We start from the raw sequence: 13,078 nt of genomic DNA on the forward strand, positions 1-13,078 counted from the left end.
CATCACTAAAATGTAGCGAATAGTCCGGCCTTGATTTTAAAATCTAATGATACTTGGTTAAAAAGGCAGCCATCACTATAACGACTAGAATAAGCAGGGTTCTCACAGAATTATCCAATCTACTTTATGGTTTACCCGACGTTTGTCTCCATTCAAGTACCAGCTATAATATGACAACTAGCATTAAAGATGCATTATGTAAGAGCTAAATCTTCTTATTGCTGGTCCTAATTTTGGCTTCAAATGTTATATGAATTAATAAACCATCTACGCTATATCTTCAAACAGCCATAACTTCTCTCAGAATAAAGTAATTTGAATGAAATGTTCAATATATTCACTTTTCATTATTTATTTTTGGACTATTATATAAAGAATGTCCAGCTCCTTTTCTAAAATTTACATAATGCATCTTTAAATACTGCACTAAATACAAAATAAATAGCACAATTATTTTTTTATTATTTTTTTAAATGGGTTTGCAAGGTTATTAACCCAATTTCATTTCATTTCATTACCTCCGAGTAGGACGTTAAACCCTATTTCATTTCTTTACCTCCAAAAGGCGCAAACCAAACTTAGACTCCATTTGTCAAAATGCTGTTAACACCGTTGGACACCAGCGGAACCATAATGCGGGAGAGCGGACACTGCGTCTAATACAAAATCATTAGCGCCATCCCATGCCTTATCAAACTATAATTATGAAGTCATTCAAAACTGTATAACTTCAAACGGGTGGTGTCCCATAGCGACCACAACGCAAACACACAGACAAACAAATGAAATAAAAGGAAACGACTGTTTAACGTCCTACTTTTCTACTCCATCTGGTCTAAATTACCCATTAAACCGAATTAGATCTCAATACGTTTTGAAATATGTTGCCAAACAGGTCCAAACTGTAGCAACTGTTTACGAGCTGATTAAGAACTTCATGGACGGGCTTGGACGGAAGATGGCTCTAGAACTTTGAGCCTTTTCCGCCGTCCTGCATTTAGTGGCAACGTACTCATTTCGAGATGGACGTACTACGAACTCAACTGCCGTACTATGAACGTGATGTAGTCGAGTATCAATTACTAGCCGTTTGATTGTAGCTCAACCGCATTACGTTGGCAACATGTTTCTACATTGTTCCCAATAGGTTCTCCGTAAGTTCTACTCCTTTTGGGCCTGAAATGTTATCCAAATTATCGACGTGAAGTTAGCTTGTTGTTCGTTGTTCGTTATTCGCCAATATTCCCAAATAGTATTTCTCCCAACACATTATTTGCCACTACCAGGGCTATATCCCATTTCCCAATCTATATAGAGGCCACGTTTTGCATCGATTTCTGGTTTGCTACCACAGCTAAAGATTTCTAATTGTTAATCCCAAATGTGTCGACTGGACATTACCCCCCTCTCTCTCTCTCTCTCTCTCTCTCTCTCTCTGAAAGAGGTAAGTGAAGCATTAGTTCATATTTGGGATTGAAAGATCCTTGCATTACGAGGAGCCTTTTAATAATTAGCCTACATATTAACTTAATATAATACAAATAAAGATCAGCTGATTGTAGGTTTGTGGTTTACTATTACGTCATTATATAGATTAATATCATTAGATTATTGATTTTATTTCATATATTGACTTCGCTTTTTACGATAGGAATAAGAAAGTGGCTTATAACGCACTTAAAGGCTTATAACGTGGATTTGTTTAAAGAGTGACAAGTAAAATTATCTCAAACTATTTGCCCTTTCTGAAAGCAGGAGTCACGCTGGTTCAATCCCGGTGTTGGTCGCGATATGCAATTTGGATTTACAACCTTTGTTCTCCCATGTCAGTGTTGTAGGAAAGGGGGGGGGGGTCACGAAACTCACGTCAGTGTTGTAGGGGGGGGGGGCTGCAAGAACCAGTATCTAGTCTCATTCGGATTGTACAAAAACGAAAACCTGAGCTCCCGTATTAAGTATGCGTGCATGTGAAAGAAACCTTCGCAGTTGGTACGCCGCTATCCGGCCAAAAATTATGTCATAGAACGTCGTATGGCGCAGAAAAGTGGGACGTTTAGCCCCAATTAAGGACTCTGTCAGGCAGTCTGGATAGTTACATTTCCGTCCGAAATGATTACACTAAATAATATGGGGTGTGTTAGAATGAATTTTAAACAGAACGAACGTGTCATATGAATGGGGAAATAAGCATGACATCTTGATTTATAACGTACGCCTCATTTGGCCACCATTAAATCTCACGCCTCTAGAGAAACGTGGCCTGCAATTGAAATGTTCCAGGCAAAGTTTGTTTGGACAATATTGATTGTATTGTTTTAAAAAATTTAGCTTTATTAACGCCTCAAATCAAAACTGGTACCAGCATGCTATGCCCCGTAGACGACGCCCGCCATCACTAAAATGAAGCGAATAGTCCGGCCTTGATTTTAAAATCTAATGATACTTGGTTAAAAAGGCAGCCATCACTATAACGACTAGAATAAGCAGGGTTCTCACAGAATTATCCAATCTACTTTATGGTTTACCCGACGTTTGTCTCCATTCAAGTACCAGCTATAATATGACAACTAGCATTAAAGATGCATTATGTAAGAGCTAAATCTTCTTATTGCTGGTCCTAATTTTGGCTTCAAATGTTATATGAATTAATAAACCATCTACGCTATATCTTCAAACAGCCATAACTTCTCTCAGAATAAAGTAATTTGAATGAAATGTTCAATATATTCACTTTTCATTATTTATTTTTGGACTATTATATAAAGAATGTCCAGCTCCTTTTCTAAATTTTACATAATGCATCTTTAAATACTGCACTAAATACAAAATAAATAGCACAATTATTTTTTTATTATTTTTTTAAATGGGTTTGCAAGGTTATGTTCAACCCATTTCTTTGCCTCCGAGTAGGACATTAACCCAATTTCATTTCATTTCATTACCTCCGAGTAGGACGTTAAACCCTATTTCATTTCTTTACCTCCAAAAGGCGCAAACCAAACTTAGACTCCATTTGTCAAAATGCTGTTAACACCGTTGGACACCAGCGGAACCATAATGCGGGAGAGCGGACACTGCGTCTAATACAAAATCATTAGCGCCATCCCATGCCTTATCAAACTATAATTATGAAGTCATTCAAAACTGTATAACTTCAAACGGGTGGTGTCCCATAGCGACCACAACGCAAACACACAGACAAACAAATGAAATAAAAGGAAACGACTGTTTAACGTCCTACTTTTCTACTCCATCTGGTCTAAATTACCCATTAAACCGAATTAGATCTCAATACGTTTTGAAATATGTTGCCAAACAGGTCCAAACTGTAGCAACTGTTTACGAGCTGATTAAGAACTTCATGGACGGGCTTGGACGGAAGATGGCTCTAGAACTTTGAGCCTTTTCCGCCGTCCTGCATTTAGTGGCAACGTACTCATTTCGAGATGGACGTACTACGAACTCAACTGCCGTACTATGAACGTGATGTAGTCGAGTATCAATTACTAGCCGTTTGATTGTAGCTCAACCGCATTACGTTGGCAACATGTTTCTACATTGTTCCCAATAGGTTCTCCGTAAGTTCTACTCCTTTTGGGCCTGAAATGTTATCCAAATTATCGACGTGAAGTTAGCTTGTTGTTCGTTGTTCGTTATTCGCCAATATGAAACAACTCGTTGTTCGGGTATAAAGAGAGATTATTAGAATCTTTTTCACAAGACTTTGAAGATTAATGAACCAATTAGGCTAATAAAAACCCACTCCCGGCGTATTCTCTATAAAAGTCTCTTTATTATATTACTAATTCCATATCTGGTGAATACCGAACAACAAACCAGCTCGTTGTTCGGTATTCGTGAATACTGAACAACCAACTGGCCCCTTGTTCGTTATTCGCCAATATGAAACAGCTCGTTGTGCGGGAAGAAAGAGGCGTTGTTATTATATTATATTACTAATTCCATATCTGGTGAATACCGAACAACTAACCAGCTCGTTGTTCGGTATTCGTGAATACCGAACAACCAACTGGCCCCTTGTTCGTTATTCGCCAATATGAAACAGCTCGTTGTGCGGGAAGAAAGAGGCGTTGTTAGAATCTATTTACCAAGACTTTGAAGTTTTATAATCCAATTAGGCTCATAAAAACCCACTCCCGGCGTATTCCATACAAAAGTTCCTTTATTATATTACTAATCCCATATCTGGTGAATAACAACAACAAACCAGGTCGTTGTTCGTTATTCGCGAATACCGAACAACAAACCACCTGGTATTCGAGAATAACGAACAACGAGCTGGTCTGTTGTTCGGTATTCACCAGATATGGAAATAGTAATATAATAATGGGACTTTTAAAGAGAATACGCCGGGAGTGGGTTTTTATTAGCCTAATTGGTTCATAAATAGCTGGTTTGTTGTTCGTTATTCACCAGATATAGAATTAGTAATATAATAAAGGCACTTTTAGAGAGATTATGCCGGGAGTGGGTTTTTATTAGCCTAGTTGGTTCATAAATAGCTGGTTTGTTGTTCGTTATTCACCAGATATAGAATTAGTAATATAATAAAGGCACTTTTAGAGAGATTATGCCGGAAGTGGGTTTTTATTAGCCTAATTGGTTCATAAATCTTCAAAGGTCGTTAGAATATTTATTCCCAAGACTTTGAAGATTTATGAACCAATTAGTCTAATAAAAACCCACTCCCGGCGTATTCTCTCTAAAAGTGCCTTTATTATATTACTGATTCCATATCTGGTGAATAACGAACAACAAACCAGGTCGTTGTTCGTTATTCGCGAATACCGAACAACGAACAACGAACAACAAGCTAACTTCACGTCGCCATCTAAATTATAAATTAGACATTAATTAACTTACCGAGACCCGACTCAACTCTCGGTGCCATCGGATACCTGCGATATTTAATTGATTCAAATACGTTTTCTGCTGGATGCGGTTACCGTAAAAATGGATAATCGAGACGTTATTATCGTAACAACGGTATTAATGACAATCGAGATAAGCTGATTCCTTGGTTCAGGGTGAAGTAATTTGACTGATATTTTCAAAATATTCATTATCTATTTTTAACTATTACAGCGAGAACTGTCAGCCCTTTATCTAACCTTATGCCTTTATTAATTATGGAAAAAAAGAAGGCTAAATAGCCATGGGGTTTTTCCCTATCAAATGAATTAGTAACACAACACTACAGTATTATTATCCATAGAATATGCAAACAAATTCAATACTAGTAAACTTATATGATACACAATAAGAAATACTTAAAGATATTCGATAACGAGTTGGCAGTTCTCACTATAATAATTAAAAACTAGATAACGTAAAGGCAATTTGCTGAAAATTTCATTCAAATTGATCCACTATGAACCGAGAACTAAGCGAATGAAATTTCTGCCTAGCTTCGGTCATCATAACAAAAATCAGTACGATAAACAGCATAGTCTCGATTATCCACTTAATCGTTTAATCGAGAAGGAAAGTTATGCAGTAAATCGGCTCACAATCCACTTAAGATCGCAGGCTAGCGATGCGATCTAGGGTTGATTATGGTCTGGATAGGTTAATTAATGTCTAATTAATAATTTAGATATCATTTCAGGCCTAAAGAAAGACCTACAATAAGCAGATTTAGCTCTTGCATAATGTATGTTTAAACAAAAAATCACCCACCCCCAAGAAATATTATAAAATAAATAAACTGCTACAAATTTATGTAATGTAACACGTCCCTAGTAGTACGACAATTCCGTTCGTAGTACGTCCACTTCTTTTTAAGTAAGTTGTCTCTCCGTATAAATGCACGCCGGGGAAAATCTTGAACAGGTTCAAAGTTCTAGAGCACCCTGCCAGTCCAAGCCCGTCGATAAACTTCTTATACATGTCGTAAACATGATCAGTCCGTTCGCACACAGTTTGAGTCCGTTTGGTGACATTTTCCAGAACGTAATGAGTTAACTAGTTTGGTGGGGTGGGGCCTTGATCAGCACAGTTTGTAGGGTTTAACGGGCATGAGGAATGGCAAGAACGCGTTGGATTTCATAGCCCTTGAGCCAGGACGGGATTGCACACGCAATCGGAGCGCGTTGGAACGCGATAAGAACGAGTTGAACTGTCTCTGAACAGGGTGGTCAGGTAACAAACTAGTTAGAACTAGTTAAAATCAATTGCAGACGTTTTGGGAATTACGACCATGAGCAGAGTGCTTGAAAATGGTAAAATTACCCGATCTGAACTTGATATGAACTAGCTATGGACGGGGTGGGCCCACAAGCGAGATAGACGTATTATAGACACTATTTGCACATACTACCCCGACCACAGCCCGTTTTACGATTTTCCAGGACGGGTAAGGGAACTTTTTTGAACTTGTCACGGTGTGATGGGGGCTTAATAGAGACGGACACCCGACACTTTACCCGGACAGCGGCGCTTCAACATATTCTTGTTTGAAATTCTAACTACCAAGGGTTCTTTTACACGCAGGCCAATGTGTATACTGGACCTAGGTGTTCGTCCTATCCGAACGACTAGACACCGTTCCTTGAAACCAAACAAACAAACCTGTTCATTATAATGAAATGAAATGGGATTTAACGTCCTACTGTTTTGCTCAAACCGGGATAATGAAGACCATCATATGCTATAAAGTATGCTATAGGCCAGGTCGGGGTTGTACACGCAATGCCAATAGGAGCGCGTTCGAACGCAACCAGGACTATTAGTCAGCTGCCCTTTACACGCAGGCCAATGTGTATACTGGACCTAGGTGTTCGTCCTATCCGAACGACTAGACACCGTTCCTTGAAACCAAACAAACAAACCTGTTTATTATAATGAAATGAAATGGGATTTAACGTCCTACTGTTTTGCTCAAACCGGGATAATGAAGACCATCATATGCTATAAAGTATGCTATAGGCCAGGGCGGGGTTGTACACGCAATGCCAATAGGAGCGCGTTCGAACGCAATCAGGACTATAAGTCAGATGCCCTTGTTAGGAGGAACCACGCCGAAAAATCATGATGAATTTCTCGGCCAACCCCGAGACTGAACACGTAACCTCCAGACTGGCGAGCCAGCCTCTTCCTCACTCAGCCACCGTGACTCCTGTACATAATACAACATCAGGACTACCACTTTAAGATAACCCATGTTCGATTCTTGACGTATGTATTAATAAATTTAAGTATTATTTCTTTTTCAAATCATATCAGATTAACATTTGTTATTTACATTTAAGCTCTACTGCATATGACTAAACATCTCGAAGAAACGATACTCCTTTTCGGCATGCCAAACAAAACAAACCTTAAACTTAAACAAATCTACAAAACCAACTTAAGAAAGAAATCGATCTGAAATTACAATAATTACATGTTAATTCCCGGCTTTGTGTGTCAGTGGGGGGGCGAATGGCTCCAAGTACCAATCGGTCTCCGTTTTACTCGGTTGACTATAAAATCTGGAATACTTTTAAAGTGAAATAATTCGGACCGAATCACCATCAAGATGAGAACTGCTGCCTGTGCCCTTCTACTGCTGGTGTGTTTCTATGAGGTGTCTGCCGACTGGTAAGTTTTACAATAGAATAACATCACTGCTTTAGGCAGACCATGCTTTAGATACAAATAATAGCCTGTTATTTTAAAGGTGCGTTAAGTAATATTTAGATAAAGAGCTGTACGTTCTTGCTAAAATAGTTCAAAAACAGGTACTTTATTCTGGTCGTAGTTATGACTGTTTGAAGATGTAGCGTTGATAGTTTAATATTGTAGGAACGATACTTGTCAACCGAGATTAAGTATCTAGCGGGTGTTCAAATCCATTTAAATCCAGACCATCCGATGATCTAGAGGGTGAATTATGGACTTGTCATTGGAATAAATGTCTAAAAAAATAATTTAATAACATTTGAAACCAAAAATAGAGCTGTAAGCTCTTACATAATGCATCTTTAATTTTAAGATGAGGAATGTGGGTATAATGGCGCATTCGCTCGCTAACATGGAAGCCCGCGGCTCGATCTTGGTGTTGGCCGAGTCAGTTTCGGTGTGCCCTTGTCAGATGTGCAGAGCGGAGGGACTGACAAGTAAAAGCGTCTAGCCGTGATTGGACGACAAATCAAACCCGGGACCGAGTGGTTACTGACACAGCGAAATACTCACTCGTGTAGATCATGCCACGGATGGACGAAGAATGTTCCTGTGAGTATGGCGCTGGGGATTCTAAAGACGTTAATGTTTTCACGTAGTTTGGGGTCCCTATTTGGTCTTGAATTTACCTCGTCTTTGATGAATTGGTAAATTTGTGTATAAGCTAGAAACATAAGGATTGTCTCTAAAAATCGCCATTTACAGTCAGTTTTTCATAAGATTTTTCGCACCCGGGACCGTTCCTGGACCATGCTTTAGATTTGTGTGCCATTCCTTTCCGGCTGAGGGGTAAGTGTCCGAATGGTTTAACGCGTGTGCGTGAAATCACAAGGTCTTTCATTGAGTCAAGTGGCGTGGTTTCGATTCCTGCATGCACGTGACAAGGAGTAAGATCGCCTGTCCAAACTCCTGGGTTCTCTCCGGGTCCCCCCCCCCCACTGCTAAATTTCTTTTATAAAAATGTGCTACCTGTCCATCATTGGACGAGTCGGAGCAGAACAGTAACACATTAAAGTAGCTGATCTTACCGGGAAAAGATGGGCTTTTGATATCCAATGTAAGACAAAATAAACATTTTACCATTGGTACACGAATCGTGTACCTAATGCGCTTCAGCCCCAGTTGTATCAAGAGACTCGAGGGACGGAGCTAGACACATTGTACCAAATCAAACGGCGCATGAGACTGCTGGCTTGTTTCGCCGAACATAACGGATTTGAAATTGGAGTGAAACGGAAACCATTGAATGTAAATCAGTTTATATACATTAATATTACAGTATTATATGCGTTGCGACCCACTTTTGTCAATTTCTAGGTCCCAAATGTTAGCGATTTAGCTCCTTTAAACCCATTCCTTTCGTGTTATTTTAGGTGCAGTTACACATGTCAAAAGAAACAGAGATATAGTGTAAGATGTGGCTGGTATGGCTGGAGTAGATGTACCAGATATAGGTTCGTCTTAAACACATCCGCATCATATTGTTAAAGTTTGCACACACTGTTAGCTTGTTACTATTGAATAATTATGATCGGTTACACATATACTAAGTATAGTTTGAGAAGTATTTATTCCGCTTCAATATAATAAAATTGAAATGGTTTACTTATTGAAATTAGTGTTTTTGTGTATAACATATGTGAACCGGAGAAGGACCGCATTAAAAAAACAGTATACTTATTGTTGGATATGTCAATGTTACAGTGACAGGATGCCGAATATTGCGAAATATTCAATTCGTCATCTCTCTGTAAATAGTGAACGCAATGAAACCATTTTTGACGGACATTCCCGTTAGAGAATCAACTTTCACAAAATGGTAGTGTCGAGCGGGGTTACAAATCTCATGATTTAACCATGATAAAACATACAAATATTCATGGGTAGATGTACTCTTTTCTTGAATTGAACCGATTCCGCTCAGGTCACTGTTTTACTACAATACCATTTACCACCTTTTCAGATCTGTTTCCGGAACCTGTACCGAATATTGCAGTAAGTAATATTTACTGTCTCACTTTTTTGTACCCGATGGGTTAATAAAGACGGACATACGCCGGGCAGTGTGTTATGAGGGGAAATAGTGCCTACCCTTTCTGCGAACCTCACCTTCCAATGGTTATTTGGTAACAACGTGCTCACGTGTCCCTAAGAACACACTGCATGGCGCATGCCCGTCTTCATTAGTCCAATTGATGTGGGAAATAAAATGTTTAATTCCATTTAATTTCATTTGAATTCATGTGGGATGACATTTCGCTACAAGCATGCCTAGAGCAACTGATACCATTTCCATATATAGTATGAGGGAGGGGCCGCGGTGGGTCATTAAGTAAGATGCTGGCTCGCTCACAAGGAGGTCTACTACCCATTGGTCTTGGCTTTAAAATCAAACTTCAGAATATCGCTTTATTTGGATTACCATAATATGATCCGGTTTTTTAAAACAAAATGTCAAATGGATATAAAATATATCCGGCGCAAGGGGCAAAGTAGGCGGGGAAATTCGCCTACCACCGGATCTTAATGATGATTTTCAGCATGTCTAGACCTATTGATAATACTTCTCATAATATAAAGCTGTAATCATCTGTTTATATGAATAGAACATGGAGGTTGGACAGAATACAAGGAAACCGGAACTAGAAGCTTATGTGGTGCTACCTGCGGAACCGGATCCCAGATCCGTACTCTAACACGAACCTGCACCAATCCATCTCCTTACAAACGTGGTAATACATGCGATGGTCCATCGAGAAAAACAGAAATTGTTGATTGTAATCTTCGACCATGCCCAAGTAAGCAAGTTTCTTTTGTTTTAAGTTTTGTTTTAGAAGGAACTGGTCCCAAGCGCTACTCATAGCGTTGTTCTTCTTGGTGGGGGGGGGGGCGAAACGCTTTGTAAAAGAAGCACATGGCTACACCCTTTCAAGTATAATCGACGTGAAACTTTACATGCACGATCCTTGATAAATTGCACGTCGCTTGACTTCCATATTTTATATGACGCCACAATTCCAAGACAGCGGGGGTGGTGTCATGATTGGTTGCTTTCCCATAGGGTACGCCCTTACTTGTTATTGAGTAGGGAGGAGCTGCAGATTTATTTCTCAAGATGTCGGCAACGACGTCTTGCTCCTAGGTTACGCTCATACTTTAAGTAAGGTAGGAAACTGCTGGGTTATTTCTGGCTTATAATGTTTGTTGGGTTGGTGTTCGCGGACCAGTTTTTGCATGTGGTATATTTTCAGTTTTTGTCGATAGGTAATTTTTCATTCTCCATAATAGAGGTATATGAGTAGTCTCCTATAAATTACCCATCTATAAGGAGACTGGAAGTGCCCTCTCGAGATTTTTGTTCAAAGGGTGAATTTTAGTCATTTCCATAATGTCGAGAATACCGATACCGTAAAGAAACCAATTTCATTTTCAGTTCATCGGGGTTCTTGATCACCACTTGAAGAATCACAAAAAGATGTTTTGTTCAGAATTTGAAAACTTGGAAGCTTTAAAAGGTGTTCTTCAAGAGCAAAAAATCCAGTTGATGTTGCTTAACATGTTCAATTACAAATGTTTAATTATTTTATTTTACCAGTTAATGGTGGATGGTCCGATTATTCAGAATGGGAAGAATATGACGAATGTAGCGCCATGTGCGGTACTGGTAAAATGGACCAATGGAGATCCAGAACATGCACCAACCCATCCCCTGCTTACGGTGGTGCCAGTTGCAGTGGAGCCAGTCTGCAAAATAGAACAATTGATTGCAATACCGAGGAATGCGGAGGTAAAGTTTGACATATATGTCTCAATATGTGGGTTTGGTTGATTTGTCTCACACACCATGGGAGCCACTGTGGCTCAGTGAGTAAGACGTGTTAGCAGAGAAAGTTCATCGGAATAATCTGACGTAGTTCCCCTTTGTTAGTGATTCATGACAGCGGGCCTGGAAAGGGTCAACGTATAGGTTTCTCATATATCACCTTATTAGAATTTAGTCAATAATTTCCAAATAATTGGCTTTGGGGTGCATACATGTATCTTTATAATCACCAATAGATTGCTCATTTTAGTAGGTACGCAACATAATTAACCCTGTTACCCAGGGACTCTCTCTCACTGTGAATATGAATAGACGATAAGACCGAACACCATTAGACCGCCACCCCCACCACGAACATAACCACGACAATTATATTATGCTAGCTTCCCACTGTCGTGTGATGCGTTACGATAGCACTCTCTCCCCTCTCTCTCGCTCTCTCCCTCTCTCTCTCTCTCCAATTTAGTTAGGATTTTCTCGTCTTATTACAGATCGATGCCCACCGAACGTTGTTAAATATTTCGACCATCCCGAGAACGAGAAAAGATATTACCAATGTGATAATGAAGTGGCCAAGAGACACGACTGTTCACCAACTACCATGTGGGATCAAGAAAAACACACTTGTGTTCATATCGATGAAAGTATCCCAGCTGCTCCAGCACCTGAAACCGAAGATATCTGTAATGGCAAAGTCCTTGTCGCTGATTCCACTGACTGCACCAAATTCTACATGTGTGCTTTTGGCAAACGAACCGGAAATGCTCTCTCATGTGCCCCAGGCCTCGCTTTCAATCCAGAAATAAGCACATGTGATCATGCTGCTAATGTACCCAATTGTTAGACGAACTACATTCAGAGCTCAAGAAAATGGTTATTAATATGAATTCAAATATGGTTTTAAACTGTGATTTTCATTATTTTACTTTCACTTTGTTAACTTTTTTTTACGAGGCTGAAACGCAGATCAAATCGTCTTTGCTATAATAAAAATTAAATCTAACATAACATAGAAGACTTTATTTGACATCATAGGGAGGGCTGGTTGTTTTCTTTAATGTTATAGAACTGGTCTTCCGGGGCGTGGTGACTGCTGATTTTGCATGAAAAACAAGACACGGGGTGCGGGTAGGGTTTGTGTGGAATGTGTGTTTATCGATTTGTAGCACATCTGAAACACGGTAAATGGTTGACACTGGTCGATCTAATCTCGACCCAAAGATACGTTTACCCTTTCTTTATCTCTAGTAAAACTCGTCGGCCATTTTGAATGCCATGTGATGTAACCTTCCGTCGGTCGCTTCACAAAGATCCAAGCTGGCAGCTCCAACTTGCGTTTCTTTAGAAATTTCAGGTATTTGGCCGAATCACTCACATGGCCGACGGGTTTTAACAACGATAAACAAAGGGTAAAGTTATCTATGGGATCGAGATTGTGTTCGATCAAAATGAATATGGCCGAATGAAGATCAGAATATCCCAACAACGTTGAAAACCCGCATCGTAACCACGTGATTGTGTGCCGTTCGGATTTAGATGGCGTTTAGTCCTACCCCATTCAATTTAAGGAGC

General features: G+C 39.4%; 1 protein-coding gene across 1 annotated transcript; it reads left to right on the forward strand.

Annotated features, from left to right (window-relative positions):
* The first annotated feature begins 7,469 nt into the window (after positions 1-7,469).
* On the forward strand, positions 7,470-12,477 carry LOC126828739 (coadhesin). Its single transcript, XM_050558718.2, has 6 exons — positions 7,470-7,602; positions 9,057-9,137; positions 9,647-9,678; positions 10,290-10,481; positions 11,279-11,470; positions 11,998-12,477. The coding sequence occupies exons 1-6, from the start codon at positions 7,541-7,543 to the stop codon at positions 12,348-12,350; spliced, it is 912 nt and encodes a 303-aa protein (XP_050414675.1). The 5' UTR covers positions 7,470-7,540; the 3' UTR covers positions 12,351-12,477.
* The last annotated feature ends 601 nt before the right edge of the window (positions 12,478-13,078 follow it).

The sequence above is a fragment of the Patella vulgata genome, chromosome 1, assembly GCF_932274485.2.
Source record: "Patella vulgata chromosome 1, xgPatVulg1.2, whole genome shotgun sequence".
NCBI lineage: Eukaryota > Metazoa > Mollusca > Gastropoda > Patellidae > Patella > Patella vulgata.